The sequence below is a fragment of the Panthera leo genome, chromosome A1 (assembly GCF_018350215.1).
Source record: "Panthera leo isolate Ple1 chromosome A1, P.leo_Ple1_pat1.1, whole genome shotgun sequence".
Taxonomy (NCBI): Eukaryota; Metazoa; Chordata; class Mammalia; order Carnivora; family Felidae; genus Panthera; species Panthera leo.
The window spans coordinates 196,500,097-196,515,815 of NC_056679.1; the positions used below are offsets into that span (position 1 = coordinate 196,500,097).

At 54.4% G+C, this 15,719-nt stretch overlaps 1 protein-coding gene across 1 annotated transcript in view; it reads right to left on the reverse strand.

Moving 5' to 3' along the window:
• The window catches only part of PPARGC1B (PPARG coactivator 1 beta), a 105,226-nt gene that overhangs the window by 8,842 nt on the left and 80,665 nt on the right, over positions 1-15,719 (reverse strand). The window contains 7 exon segments of the mRNA XM_042949451.1: positions 2,352-3,150; positions 4,309-4,373; positions 4,965-5,001; positions 6,222-7,377; positions 8,586-8,702; positions 12,028-12,191; positions 12,194-12,248. Coding sequence (XP_042805385.1) covers positions 2,352-3,150; positions 4,309-4,373; positions 4,965-5,001; positions 6,222-7,377; positions 8,586-8,702; positions 12,028-12,191; positions 12,194-12,248 — 2,393 coding nt within the window.

Below are 15,719 nucleotides of genomic sequence, written 5' to 3' on the forward strand. Positions count from 1 at the left end.
CGGTCAGACAGCCTGTGTTCATTCGCATCCCGGCTCTGCCACCTCCTGCTGGGTGACCTTGGGCTAGTTACTCACCTCCCCTTAGCCTGAGTTCTTCAACTGCAAACAGGGAGAACTGACTGTACTGCCATCTTGGCCATTTGTGAGGATCAAATCAGAAAATGCTCGGCTCAAGACCTGCTCAATAATTACTTGCTATGGTTTTCTATTGAACCTCTTTGAGCCTCAGCTTCCTCATCTATGAAATGGGGGTAAGAAGCAGATGCACCCTCCAAGAGCATCTGCGAAGCTAAACAGGGTAATAGAAGGGGGTATGACTTGCAAACTTTAAAGTGCAACAAATCGCAGTGTCATCATCCATTGGTAACACATTGGCAGTTCGCCCACCTGAACTGTTGAGAGTGACCGAAAGGTACTGTGGGGTTTGTGTTGTGACACCAGCTCAGAGCCGGGATCGGAAGCACAGGTTTAAGAAATGTGAGCCTGGCGGGGGTGGCGCCTGGGTGGCTCAGCTGGTGGAACGTCCGACTTCAGCTCAGGTCATGATCTCATGGTTTATGAGTTCGAGCCCCGCATTGGGCTCTATGCTGACAGCTCAGAGCCTGGAGCCTGCTTTGGATTCTGTCTCCTTCTCTCTCTGCCCCTCCCCACATGTACTCTGTTTCTCTGTCTCTCAAAAATAAACAGATGTTAAAAAAAAAACTTAAAAAAAAAAGTGAGCCCGGAGAAGGCTGATGACTCCTTTACCAGGCTTGCCAGGCACCAAGCTCTGCCAGCTGAGCAAAAACCGAGTCAACCAATTAATTTTCTCCAGTGAGCAGAAAAAGCCAGCCCTGAACTTGGCCCAAAAGCAAGAAGAGGAAAAGGCGAATCCATGGGAGTTTCTAGAGAGGCTCACAGCTCTTTGCAGGCAAGTTCACGAATACAGGCCCTGCCCTGACACCCCTGAGCCGGTCAGGAGGGAAAGGAGGCCAGGAAGCCCCAGCTCCAGCCTTGGAGGATGTGTTTCAAAAAGAAGAGAAACTTTCGTAGCTTCTGAGCTACTAAATGTTGCAGAGGAAACTGCCTAATGTGGACACCTAGTCACTTAAGTCCCCGTGACCCTTGGGAAAAGGAGAATGGAGCCAGAGAGAGGTCTGACCAATCATCCTGGCTTATTACAGAGAAGGGCTTTTAGAGAAATCTCTAGGGAAACTCATTTTGATTAACAGGTAGTTCAGGGCTTCTTAACATTAGTGTCAGGGGAGTCTACAACCCCCCTCAAACTGAATGCCCAGTTACAGGTCTACATACATTTTAAAGGGAAGAGAAGCGTTTGCTTTAATCAGATTTTCAGGCAGTTAAGAGCTACTGGTGTAGATATATAAATACAAAGCAGAGTTTTTCTACGAGAAGATATTTTTCTATTACCTGAATTCTAGTTCTCAGAGTATGGCACTCTGGTGACATCATCACCCGGGAACTAGTTAGAACTGCGGATTCTCTCCCCGCCCCCCCCCCCTCCTCCATGTACAGATTGAGACACCAGGCGGGTGGGGTCCATGCAGCTGCAAGGTAACAAGCACGCCAGGTGGCTGCTGCATGGCTCTAGACCCAAGTGCACCATCTAGTGGTCACTCGGGTGCATGGCAGGCAGAGGATTTGGGACATGCCCTGACCCGGCTTAGGCCTCCCCAGGTCAGGTCAGGTCCTGCTGTGATCAGGGAGAGAAGCAACCTGACTCCACCAAAATGCGCCAAACTTCCATTCTTTCTGCCCAGCTCCCCACTGACTTTTGGACCAGCTCCTTCTTTCAGACCAGTTCACTGAGCCAAGATGGTCTGAGCAAACAGGCTCATGATGCATCATCCCCATGCGAAGGTAGAGCGGCTCCCGGGGGATCAGCTGACTGGCTGGAAGTCCTGGCACAGCTCAGCAGGACCAAGAGATGGGAATAACCTTATTGCTGCTTTAAATCCGGGTCTTATTTTTAGAACGAAGATTAGAGTTCTGCTAATCTGCCTTTGACATGCAAAGGTCACATAGACATTAAATTGGGTCCAACGCAGGAAATGGATGAATAAGGGACAAGTTCATTTAGACATAAAGCCACAAGCAGCCAGGAAGTGGGTATTCTTCCTCTCCCAGGGCCAAGAGACTTGGGTCACTCTTGACTGCCACACAGCAGGCTTTGCCTGCCTCCAGGACTTGCCCCACAACTCTCCCAGGGAGACCACCTCCAGGGCCTCTGACCAGGACACAGGCCACACGGAGAGACTCAGCTCCAGTTTCAGGGCTCCTCCCTCCCTTGGCACCCTGGGGACCGGGGTTGTCAGCTGCCCGCTGTCCCTCTTGAGGCCACCCATCCATACCTGAAGGTCCTTCGGACGGCTGGTGACCGGGAGCGGCAGGAGGAAGAACAGGAACTAGAACGACTGCGGGAACAAAGCTGCCGGCCGGCCTTGCTGGGGGGGCTCTGGTAGGGGCAGTGGTCAGAGCAAGGGGGGCTGACCCCCGAGTCCTCTTCTTCATCGTCCTCCTCCTCCTCCTCCTCCTCCTCAAGGAGGAAGCTGCTCTCACCACTGCTGCTGCTGCTGTCCTCAAAGACAGTGTCGTATTCAGGACTCTTACAGGAGGCCAGGTCTTCGTCCTCCAGGGCGCTCTCCAAGAGCCCAAAGTGCTTGGTGAGGCTGGCGCGGATCTCGTGGTCTCGCAGTAGCACACTGTCCTTAGCGGGGGCGCTGGCATCACGGCTTCTGTCTTCCTCCCTGTTGGAGGCCTGCACCTCGGCCTGGAGGGCCCCTTGCTGAGGCCAGTCCTCAAGGTGGACCCCAGACGGCTCCCAGGACCTCAGCACCTTCCTCTGCAGGGCGCCTTCTGGCTTCAGCACCTGGCAGTAATCGTGGTCTCCGAAGGAACAGGAGAAGGGGCGCTTCTGACCAGTCTGGGAGGCTGGCTGGGCTGTGGCATGCCGCAGGTGGGACAGGAGCTCGCTCCGCTCTGGGTGCTTCTTTGGCAGCTTGTGGGCAGCCCCCGCGGCGGCCTCGAGCTGGAGGCCCTCCAAGCTGGGAAGGCTGGGAGCTCTGTCTTTGCCTGGGCTGTGTTTGATGTCTGGCTTGAAGGGGTCCTCCTCTGTGGGCTTGTACGGAGGTGTGGTGGGCGGGGTGAGTCCTAGCCAAGCAAGAGGAGAACCGTGTGAGGTGGAAACGGGTCACTCCTCCAAGGGATAGAGGGTCTGGTTTGGGATGGCAGATAAGCAGTGTATGTACCACCACATTCCCAACCCAATGAATGGCAGGCATCACTAATCGAACACTGCACTGGTGGCTGAGCCTGAACGTGGCCTGGGACTCAAGCAGCCCAAGGTTAGTTCTTGAGCTGGCATGTGATAAAATCCACTTGCCATCCCTCTGTAGCCCGGCAATGGTAGCCAAAGCCTCCCGGTCATTCGAGATATCTCCTCCTGCTTTTCATCCAATCATTCGACCAGCTCTCCCTACTGTTTTGATGTCTCCCCAGGGAGCTTAAAGGCAGGCACCGCAGGTCAAACCTCCCACCTGGATTGGACCCCCACGGTGCCATTAGTGCTCCTGCATCTAACCTTGGCCTCCATCCTCCCCAGTGCAGAGGGAACTTGCTAAATTCCCGAGATCTCTTCCCGTCTGGGGCTCCTGAAGCCTGCAGGATCAAGCTCAAACTCTCAGCCTGGCATCCCTCTCAGCCTTCTGTGATTGCTCCTTCCGGCCCCTCCTCCACTTCCGCGATGTGGTGATGCCAGGCGCACCTCTCCTCAGGAGCACCTAAGGCTTTCACCCTGGGTGCCTTTTGCTCCTGCAGATTCGGTTGCCAGGGATCTACTTCTCGCTGCCTCCTCTCTCCAGCCTCTGCCTATCCTGTGAGCCCAGCTCACAAGCCCCCTGCTCTGGATGCCTTGCAGATCTTTCCAGGCCACACTCCCGCCCTGCCCCATCTCGCCCCTTCCTCCATGCTCCGGCACTCTCGTACATACTCTGAACTAACGCGTCTGCAACAGCACCCGTCATGGTGGGAGCCTGTCTCCCACATAACGCTGTGGGCTCCTTCGGGGGAAGACGTGTGTCTCTCCCTTAGCTCATGTGCGGCTTGCTGCAGCTGACCGGCTGACTCTCCCCCTTATAGCACCCTCATTAGGTATCCCAAGACCCTGTGCAGCCCGAGCAGCGGTGGCAGGGAGGGCTCAGTGGGGCACCCCCCACAACTGCCCGAGGGGCTGTTCAGGGTGGGGGACTCGTTGCCGGAAGTCATACCAGCTCCCCCGAGGGCACCCTACCAGCTGAGCCCCTGGCTCACCTGCCGTGCCACAGAGCTCCACCGTCAAGGTCTGCTCAAAGCTCTTCTTGCCAAAAGGAGGGTCACTGGTGGGGGCGGGGAGGACAGAAAGGAAAGAGGCCAGTCAGCAGAAGGCTCCACTTCTCCCAGCATGCAAGGAGGGCAAGGGGACACCATGACAGATCCCGGCTCTACTGCCCACAGAGGTGGGTGCTGGGGAGTTTTCTGGGAGACCCCCATCCTGGCTTAGAGGAGTTCACAGCAGCCTATCGCTCTTGGAGGACACACAGAAGTTATCTGCTGGAGGGTGGAGACAGGACAAGCATCAGCACCCTCCTTATTTTACAGACCTGAGACCCCGAGTGAGGAGGAGACTTGCCCAATGCCACGGAGCATTATCACCTTTCCCCCGTGAAGAAAGTAATTCCTTCCCTGGTTCTGAAGAGGGCAGCTTAAGAAATGGCCTGAACCCTTAATTCCTTACGTTCCTGGGCCTGCAGAGACCTCCCTTCTAAGGGAGCCCAGCTACCAAGGGCTCCGCACGGCAATGAGGGCAGGGGAATGGGGGGCAGGGGCAGGCTCACAGGCTGATGAACCACCCAACCCCCACCACCATACACACACCCAACAGGACACAGACTCATGAAATAATAAACCACTGATTTCCAAAAATCTACCTTTGTGACAAGGCCAGCATGAGGCACCTGGGAGAGTCTGAAAAGAAGATGAAAAAGAAGAAAATAAGATTCCCCAACACGTCATCACTACCAGATGTTTCCCTCTGGAGGAGACCCCGAACTTCCACTGGTACCAGGCAGAGCTCCCTTCAAGCATGTGACCCAAAATCCTCTGTAATTTTTAGGGAAGGGCAGGAACAACTCAAAGTCACCGTCATTCGCAGGGTCTCAGCAACATTAACACCTGGCAGACTACTCAAGGTTTGGGAAAGAGCAGGTAGGTACAAGAGCGACCCCTTCTGGCCAAACAGTATAGTACAGCAGGGCGGGGAGCCCCAGGGAAGGCCAGGGGCTCAGGGCTGGTCCACAGATGGATGTAGGACTGGAGGGCTGAATGGACGGCTCAAACTCTGTGCCTCAGTTTCTGTGTGTGCAATGGAGATTATGACAGTACCTGCCACACAGGCCCCCTGTGAGGAGTCACTGGGGATAAGCTGTGTCAAGTTTGAGACCAGTGCCTGGCACAACAAATACACAATAGATACCTGTTATTACCAGCTCTACCATTGTTACCATTTAAAATTCAACGTCATTAGGGGCACCTGGGTGGCTCAGCCGGTTGAGCGTCCGGCTTCGGCTGAGGTCATGATCTCACGGTTTGTGGGTTCGAGCCCCGCGTTGGGCTCTGCACTGACAGCACAAAGCCTGGAGCCTGCTTCGGATTCTATGTCTCTCCCCGCCGCACCCCCCCCCCCGCCCCACTTCTCTCTCTGCTCCTCCCCTGCTTGTGCTCTCACTGTCTCTCTCTCTCTCTCTCTCTCAAAAATAAATAAATACACTTAAAAAAAAATAAAATAAAATTCAACGTCATTATGGAGCTAGATTTATAGACTCACTCCTTTCGTCACACCATCACCCAGGACGTCTTCTTTAGAGCACTTAGCACCATTTGTAATTATCTTCCTTTTTTATTTACTTTGTGATTGCCTGTCTGCCCCACTGAAACAAAAGCCCCATGAGGGCAGGCATCTCGCTCCGTGTTCATTAAGTGGTGCCTGGCCCATGCGTGATGAAAAACTCAGAGATGTGTGGGTGATTTCTGAAGATCCGCCCAACTAGCCCATTGCACAGAAAGGGAAGTCGACAGCCGGAGAGGGGAAGGGACTTGCCCAACACAGGGCTCCTGGCTCCCAGCGCAGTGGGGTATGCCACACCCCATCCCTGCCCCCTCTCTTACAGACCACCGACTCCGACTACCTCTGGAAGGGAGCCGTGGGCAGCTGGGGTCCTCATCCGTGTCCCCACACCCACTCTCACAGGGGCTCTCCAGAGCCGGCATCTGGGGTCCCCGTGGGAGCTGCTGGTCTTGACCACTGTCCTCATCCGTGGGGCTGCCCAGCGCCCCTTCCATGTTGTAGGCCTCGGGAGCCAGGTGCAGTGAGGACAGAGCTCCTTGGGGCTCTGCAGGGACCAGAGACTCATCGGAGAATGTCAGCCAGGGGCCCAGCTCCGGGTTCAGTCTCCTGGAACGCCGCACGGGGCACACGGAACTCTCCGGCTTCCTCCCCAGCTTGGTCCACGGCAGGCCTCTGCCCGGCCTTTTCCGGCCCCATTCCTCCTCCTCCTCTTCCTCCTCTTTTTCTTCCTCCTCCTCCTCGTCCTCGTCCTCTTCCTCGTCCTCTTCCTCCTGCTGCTGCTGCAGCCTGGCCGACCGGCCGGCGCGTCCTTTCACCTCCAGCCGCAGCGGGCGCAGGCTGGGTCTGGGCCCTGTGCTCCTGGGAGAAGCTGTGATCCTCACCTCCTCCACGGGGGATGGGTGGCCAGGGGACGCCTGGCTGTCTTTGGGGGGCCTGGGCCTTGGCCGGGGCGTGAGGGAGGCATAGACAGGTGTGGCCAGGCGGTAGGGCTTGCTGACGTCACAGAGGACATCTTGAGCCAGAAGTTCCCTCAGGATGGAGAACTCAGCCCAGGAGGCTTTGGAAGGGTGCTGGGACCGAGGCTGGGGCTTGACCTGCTTGGAGGGGCTGCTGCAGGGCTGGGGGGCTGGCTCTGGGGCCTGTGGGGGCAGCTTCCTCTGGGGGAGGCAGTAGGTGTGCATGTAGCGAATGAGCTGCACCACGGCGTGCATGTCTTCCCGGGAAACCTGGGTGCCGGGACGCGCCCTGCCCGGTGCCGGGGAGTCCTGGGGCAAGGCTGGAGCCGGCTGGGGGCTCGGGCAGTCCTCACCGGGTTCCTCATCCTCCTTGGCTGGGAGCTGGGGGCTCAGAGCGGCTGGCGGCTGCAAGCCCCTGTCTGGGGAGCGGGCTTTAGTCTGGGGGCAGGACGGCACCGAAGTGAGGTGCCTATGCAGTTCCGTACAACTCCGGCTCTGAGACTGCACCGTGGGGACCTTCTTGTCTTGGGTGCCATCCATCTAGAGACAGAGAGAGGCCAGAGTGAAGAGGGAGGCCCGCACTGCCCCCCTCCACTCTGCCCCCCTCCTGCAGCCACTGGCCAGGCCCAGCGCGGCACCTGGCAATGCTCAGGTGATAAGGAACAAAGGAGCGACCAGCCTCCTAAGAGGCCTCCCATCCATAGATTTCGCCCTCGTGGGTTCACTGACAAAGCCCTCCTCTGACCACCCGCTCCCCTGAGCTATACCCTTCGGTAATGGCACCTGGGCCTGGGAACCGGGATTCACTGTAAATGAGGGTGCCAGAGATCTCTCTGGGATAATGGGAATGTTCTAAAACTGAGCTGTGGTCATGGATGGGGCGCCTGGATGGCTCAGTCGGTTAAGTGTCCAACTCTTGGTTTCAGCTCAGGTCATGATCTCATGGTTTATGAGTTCGAGCCCCACATCGGACTCTGTGCTGACAGCGTGGAGCCTGCTTGACGTTCTCTCTCTCCCTCTCTCAAAAAAATCAATCAATCCACCAACTTTGAACTGTGGTCATGGCTGCGCAACTCTGCAGATTTACTGAAAATAATCAAATTATACTTTAAAAATAGGTGCCTTTTATGATATTTAAGTGACACCTCCATAAAGCCGTTAAAAAAAAAAATCCTGATTCTGCCCGAGGGCATGGGATTGTGTTCAAGAGCCCCCTGCAGGAGGGTCCAGGGACCAGAGGGGAAGGACGGAGTGTAGGCTTTGAGCAACAGGAATGCTAGGAGATCACCTATGAAATCGCTCTTTGAAAGTCTTGGAAGATGGAATCCAAGGAGGAAAAGGGATCTGCTTCACTCCTTGGTGTTTGCGACAGAGCTTTCGACTCTCAAAGGGCTTCCCCCAGAAGAAAGGCAAACACCTTCTTGTGGTCTCCACAACCTGCAAGGATCTCATGTTTCTGTGTATCACCCGTTAGAATCAGCCCGCTGAAAGCAGGCCACACCTTCCCAGTCCCCGCTCTAACCCAATGTATAACACAGTGCCTGAAACATTGAGGTGTATGAGAAAGTCCAGGGCTTTTTCCAGAACCCCAAACTGGAAAGTGCCCAGCACACCAGCTACAAGGGCTCTGTGAGGCACAAGGAGGAAAACCCCAAGTCGACTGAACTTGACACCCCCTGATATAGAGCTGAAGGTTATACCCCTCAAAGCCCACCTGGGGGCCTCGGGAGATTTGGGGGCAGAAATACCTTAACACAAGGCCGCTGACTCTTGGACCTGAGGCCTGCCTGGCGCCAGGTGGTCCCTTCCTTCTGGGTATCGGAGCTTGAGGACGGGTGGGACGTGGCGAGGAGGAGTTTCTGCAGCTGCAGGAAAAGCAGAGAGAGGAGCGGAGCTGGGGGTGAGCTCTGCGGGGGGACACGGAGAAGCATATCTTGGGGAGAAGCCTGAGCCCAGAGCTAGCTTCTTGGGACTGAGCACGCCCTGAGCCTGGGTCATCACAGGACCACGGGAAGAGGGTATTTAATGACCGAGAATATGTTCCCAATGTACTAAGCACAGAAAGCAGACTAACAACAAAGACCCACACAAGTATCCCAACGAGACGTAAATCCTTCTCAGAGTTACTAACTCAAGAGGAAGGTCTGTGACTTTGAGAAATCCAAACAGATCTTGGGTAATAATGTCCTCCCATTCTACTGTTAAAATATGACGTGTATACTTCATTGGGACGCTCCACATACACCTGTAGCACTCACACGCATGCACGCACACAATCTGGAAAGTCAGGCGCCACAGTGATTCTTTGGTTCGGGATTCCAGCCGATTTCCCTTTTTGTTCTTTTTGCTTCCCCATACTGCTTTGGTAAAAATTAATTTCTTAAATTAAAAAATTATACTTGTGAATGGTGAAAAAAATATATATACCACAAATTCTATGGGGTAGACAACTGGAAACAGGAAGACCTCCTGCCCGAGGTTCTCCTTCTTCCTTCTCAGAGGCAACTGATATTAACCAACTTCTTGTGACCCCATCACGAGGCGGAATTTAATCACACAAGAATATATGTACGTCCCAACTCCCAACACACCTGCTTATTTTTTTCACAAGTGGAAGCATGCTGGACTTAAGCTGGTCTGGCTTCTCTAATTTTTCTGTAAAAATTGCTGAGACTCTTACACTTCTGCACCCAGAGGGCAGGTGCACAGCGTATCCCAGCAGGAGAGCAGGGAGCTCAGCACACCTGCAAGTTCCACCAGGGATCCTATCGCAGCGAGACTGAGAACAAGTCGGGAAGCATGATGGGTTTTCACTATGGCACTGTTTCCTTGAGGGATATGGCCGCCCGCAGCCCCTACCCCGGCCAGGTCACCCCAGCAAGGAGTGCCAAAGTCTCAGGCACCAGAGAAAAGGCCATTCCACACTCCACCAGGAGCTGGAGGGTTCCCACCACTCTACCTAGACCCCAAACCACGCAGGTCTGTGATTATCTGACATGGACAGGAAAAGATTCTTGGGCTGGTGGGAAGGGGCCTGGTTCTGGCCCAGCTCAGCCCCGCTCACTATGAGACCTCAGTGAGTGAGTCCTTTCCCTCCCTAGGCCTTGGTTTCTCCATTGGCATAATGGGGGAAAACTACACTAAATGACTGGTTATTAACCTTTTTTGACTCAGGAGCCCCTCTAAGAATACAACCGAAGCTGCTGACCTCAGAAAACTGCAGGGACATGTAGAGGTTCATGGGTCCCGGTCAGTCCATTGGTGGACTCTTTGGGATCCATGGCTCCAGGTTAACAACTGGGCATCTAGATAACTTCTCAGGGCCTTTCTGAACTCTGTCGGTATGCTGGAGTCTAGACGGTGAGTCTGTTTCCTGTGTGCCTAGCACAGTGCCTGAAACAGAGGTGCTCAGTAAACCTGTGTGGAATGAAGGCAGTCTGAGGTGTGGGAGGGGAAACTACCTGTGGCCAGCAGGGGCCGCTCTCTGCCTCCCTGGGGTTTGATCCCTCTCCAGAGCCCTCTGCACTGAGACTTCCTCTCGTTAGTACTAACGGGTCAAGCCAGAACTATTACTTAGATAGTATTTATTGAGCAACTTCTAAGTACCAGGCAGTGTTCTAAGTGCTTTACATGCATTATCTGCAGTACTCCTCCTATCAGCCTTTGAGATAAGCACTATTATTTGACCCCACCTATGGACCAGGAAGCTGAGTCAGAGAGATTAGGTGTCTAAAGGACAGGAAAGCATTAACTAACCGGTGGGGCTGGGATTCAAACCCAGTCTGATTTCAGTCTGACAGGAAGCAGGACCCCTATCAGCAGAAGCCACAACGTGGGACTGAACATAGTCTTATGCCCAGCATACAGCAGGTGCTTACTAAATGTTTCACACTGCTTTGGGGGAACTTGAAGACAGTGGGAAAGGAGGAAAGGGGTCCTGGACCAGGGGTCTGAATACCAACTTGCTGTGTGACCATGGGAGAATCCCCTCCCTGCTCTGGGCCTCAGTTTCCCCATAGTTGTACTTGACGGTCACTACGGGCCTTTCTACTCAAACTCTCGACGACCTAAGACCCTCCCCAGCTCAACAGGCTCTGATTTTCCAGCTGAGTCTTGTCAGGCCCAGGAACCTCAGCGCCAAGGTGAGGAGCCCAAGATAGGTGAGCATAGCTGGGCTTCACACACCCCATGAAATCTCAGCCTGAGTTAGGGACAACTGCTTTCAGTAACTTGTGAGGTCTGGACTCCTTCGAGAAGGTGATAAAAGCTGAGACCTTCTCCCCGGAAAACTGCAATTTCATGCGCACATTCCCACATTCCACGTATACTCACACAGACGGCATTTAACTTTTGCTGGCGGGGGGAGAGGGGGACGTCAACCGGTCCAAACTGTATGGAGGGCCATCTGGAAATATCTGTCTAAACTGAAAAATCAGGTATCTGTAGACCCAGAGATTCCACTTCTAGAAATTCATCCACTTGGACGTGGCAAAGGCCTGTACCGGGGCACTGACCGAAGCAGTATTAACAGTAAGAGCTGGAACTATGTCAGTTTCCACCAACTTGGGGACGAGTAAGCGGTGGCACATCCTCACAAAAGAACATCAGGTAGCTAACAAAAAGTATGGAGCAGAGCCACCTGTGCTCATCTGAGTTTTCAAGACACCCAGTTCACCGAGAAAAGGTGCAGAGCAGCATATAACGTAGGCTCCCTTTTGTAGTAAAAAAAAAAAAAAAAAAAAAAAAAAAAAAAAAGGTGGAAGAGGAAAGTCACCAAACGGATAGGTAACCATGGTTACCTCCAGGAAAGGAGAAACGCAGTTGTGAGATGGGTAAGGAGGTTTTGCTTTTAACTCTCCACATCTCCTGCTTGAATTTTTACTGTGTATGCAGGTATAACCTTAAGGAAAACGTTTTCACACGTAATTTCAAGAGCTGACTAATCACGAAGGCCAATCCATAAAATGCCAAAGGACCTACGGGGTGCAAGTGGAGCCTCCATGGTTAGGCCAGCCGTACAGGTGGGAAAGGTGAGGCCCTGTCTAGGCTGCCCGCTGTGCACCCCTGTTGTCCGTGATGCACGGACACCCCTGCCGGATCAGGAGATGGTTCCCCTGCACCCACCACCCCTGCAACCACACGCCATATCCCAGGCCACTGCCATCACTTCAGTTAGAAGCAGGTTCTCACCAGTGAGAGCTCGTCCACCTCAGGCGCTGGGGCCTGGGGCCTCTCCAGGGAGGGGCTGGGACTGGGGGGTGCAGATGAGGGGGCAGGCGAAGCCGAAGTACAGGATGGTGCGTCTCCACCGTCCAGGGCCGGGAAGGCGGCCAGACCCACGTCATCTTCGGGATGTCGTCCAGGGTCTTGGTGAGCGCTGCCAGGAGAGCTTCATTCTCGCTGTCGATTATCTGAAGTGAGGAGCACGGGTGGAGCAGAGAGGGACACAGTTAGCCAATGCCTTGGGCTCCGCACACGCAGCACCGTCACCCCCCTGCCAATCTCCTCCCATCCTTCCCCAGTCATCAGATGGCTCAGCGTTGCTGGGATAGCAGATGCCGAAGAAATATGTTATCAACTCCAGGAATCACAGAAGTTTGCGAGCAGGCAGCAGGTGATGCTGGAAGGAGCCTTGCCCTGGGAGCCCCGCTCCTAACTCTGCTGCTCATCAGTGTGCAACCTTGGGCACAGGGCTGTCCACCTGAGACACCTGGCCCCTTTACCAAGGACAGCAGCTCTACACCACAGCCTCCCGTATCCAACTCCTGGGATGCAGCCCCCAGCCCCTGAAGCTGATCTCTCTGCCTCTGAGAACAGCATCCACCACAGCGTCCCAGCCCCTCTGACTCTGGGGTCCAGGCAGGCAGTGTATACGCTGGAACCTTCAGGGTTGGCCATGACAATGACAACCACAGCAATAAGAAAACCACTACGATTGCCCAGAGGGTTTCCAGGCCTTGCTCACCGCTCAAGAGCGGTCAGGAGCTTGGGCTCTGGAGGTGGGGTTGAATCCCAGATCCCACACTTACCAGCTGTGGGTGCTTAGGCAAGAGCGAGGAACAGAAAGGCTTCGTGAACATTGCCTCAGGTAAACCTTATAATAACCTCTACCAGGGGAGTGCTACTCTAATCTCCATTTTGCAATTGGGGAAACTGAGGATCGTGGAGGTTGAACAAGGTGTCCAGGGTCACATAGCAGATCGGGACAGAGGCAGGACTTCCACCATGACATACATGAGCCAAGACTCTTGTTTTTCTGATGTCTAAGATCTGTAATGACACGGGTCAGCATGGATGCTCCCAGACCACCTGCAGACACCAGCCCAGCGGCCCCCATGCCCAGAGGCCCTGGCGTGTGGCCATCACACTGCTTCTAGGTGAGCGAGGCACCTCGCTCGTTTAGTAAACCCTGGTTGCTGGGCCTGTTCTGGCAGGAGGCACATTCTGTCACATGATGCCCCCGCCAGCACTCATTCCCATCCCAGGTCAGGCTGTTTATCCTTTCTTCAGGAAGTGCATCTGAAATATGCATCTCGTGACGGCCCTTTGGCTGCACTAAATCTGTTCCAGCCCTTGCAACTGGAGCAGCAGCTGAGTAACTCGAAGGGGGGACATGGGGAAAGAGAGAACAAGCGCATTTGTAATTTTTGGAACAGAGCTAAAATAAAAGAAAGGTCAAAAGGAGGTTTTCGTTGGGCCTGACCCAGGCCCTGGGGAGTGTGTGTGGGGGTGGGGGAAATGACACACAAGGGCAGATCCAGGCCCGTGGACTCTGGCTCGAGAATGTGATGGGGCTCACGACTGCTCCCCACGCCCCCCACCCGCTGCCACCACCCTCAGGCCAGAGCCCCCCCGTATTCCCAGAGTGATCTGTCTAGCCCAGCAGGGAGTTCAGACCTTGCAACTGGGGACCCAATGACCACTCTTGGGGCTGACCACCTGGGGCTCTGCCACCATAGGGTGATTGTGGCCAAACAGCTTCTCTCTTCTAAGCCTTGCTGTTTTTCCTGCAAAATGGGAAGACATGATTCCTGCCCCCACCCCCACCCTAACTGTCTGCTTAGGAAGGCCGTGCTGGGAAGCAGTGCTAGAAATGCTCCCTAGGGCGCTCCCAAGCCTAGCTCAGCGCCTGGGGCAGGTGGCTCCCAGGCAGATCTACGGAGGAGGAGAAGAATGACTGCACCAAACAATGACTTCTGGCCACAGGGCGAGACTCAGATCTTCGTCTCAAAGGAGAGATTCTAAGAAGGAAGTTATTCAGAAATGATGTCATCGGCACTGGATGGAGCGAGAGTTCCCTTTCTCACAGGGACAACGGCCAAATGTCCAGAGATACTATGAACTATCACAAATATCAGAGCTGGATCCCTCAGGGCTCCTGTAGTGATGACCAGAAATGTTAAACATGTGGCCCACATGCCCCGCCTCCCCCCATATCACTAACTAATTGTGGCCTTCGTTCCTTCCACACCAAAATCTTTCTTAACACGGCCCTCTAGGCAATGACTACCATTCCCCATTTCCTCCTGAGGAAACCTATTTGCCATTCATTTTGAGGGGGCAGGCGGGGAATGAAAGTCCAGGAAACAGACTTGTCAAGGTCACACAGCAAGTCAGAGCAGGGGCGGGGTGGGGGGGGGGGGTGGTCAAGGACTCACTATGTGCCAGGCACCGCGCAAAAATGAATACAACATGGCAAAGACCTCAAGAAGCACCCAACAGGCTGGACGAAATCAAAATGAGTGACAAAAGGCCTCCTCCCTCTCCTCAGCCCTTCCTGGGCCGCTCCAGCTCGGGGAAAGGCCGTTCTGCCCGCAGCATCCGTCAGTGCTAAGGGTAATACATCACCGGGGGCCGTGCCACCCTCTCCTCTTCCCGGGCCCATTGGCCAGGCTCTCCCCACTCCGCTTGGAAGTAGAGTGCAAATTAATGGAGAGTTAATCAGCGGAGGAAAGGATATTAATAGACTCAGCCCCACCCCAGCCTTCCTGAGCAGCTCTCAAGCTAGAGGAAAAGGAGTCTTCAAGAAATCTGAGGGGAAAGTGCTTCACTTTGAAGGCCCAGGAGGGCCTGGAAGGAATGACACAGAACAGGATTTCTGTCACAAGGGCCACAGGACACTCAAAAATCCCCCCCCCCCCCCCCCCCCCCCCCCGTCCAGGGGGCTCGACTAGGGTGCAGAAAACCCAGGGTATCAGTTTTTCCGCCTTTTTGTCCAGCAGTAGGCCCATATATTTCACCAGACCCTAAAAGGACCTGGTGACCCTCTCCCCAGCAGATGAAGAATTACTGATGGAATCCACATCCCTTCTTTATTCCTTGCATGGGGAAACCAAGGCCCAGCCTCAGGGCCCAAGATCACGCAGCAAACTGATAAAACAACCAAATGCTTGCTTCCTCCAAAATTAATTAGTGATGGTTATGGCCCTGGCCCTAGGACTCTGGGAACACAGAAAAATGGAAGACACCATCTCTGCCCCCCCCCACCCCACCCCCTGCCGTTAACACTGTTACAGTGGCTTGTCCTCCACACTCCTAGTCTATTTCCATGGAAATGGCGCCATTTGACTGGAGGGAACACAACTCTGACACAGGAGCAGGGCTCTAGGATTCCCACTGGTCAAATGAGAAAACTGAGCTTGTGGCCGATGGAGAACCCACGATGCCAGCTTGAGGTTTTTGGAATGGGCCACGCCCGGCCCTTGGCAGGAAAGAAAGTATCACAATCGGTTCCTTCATTCAACACACGTGATCGAGTCCTTACAATGCACGAGGGCCCCAGAGACTAATCAGATGCTGTTTGTCCTCAAGGAGCTCAGAGTCTAAAGGACACATGGAGACATAAGCATACATGTGCCCGCACAGGCACACACAAGATGGGA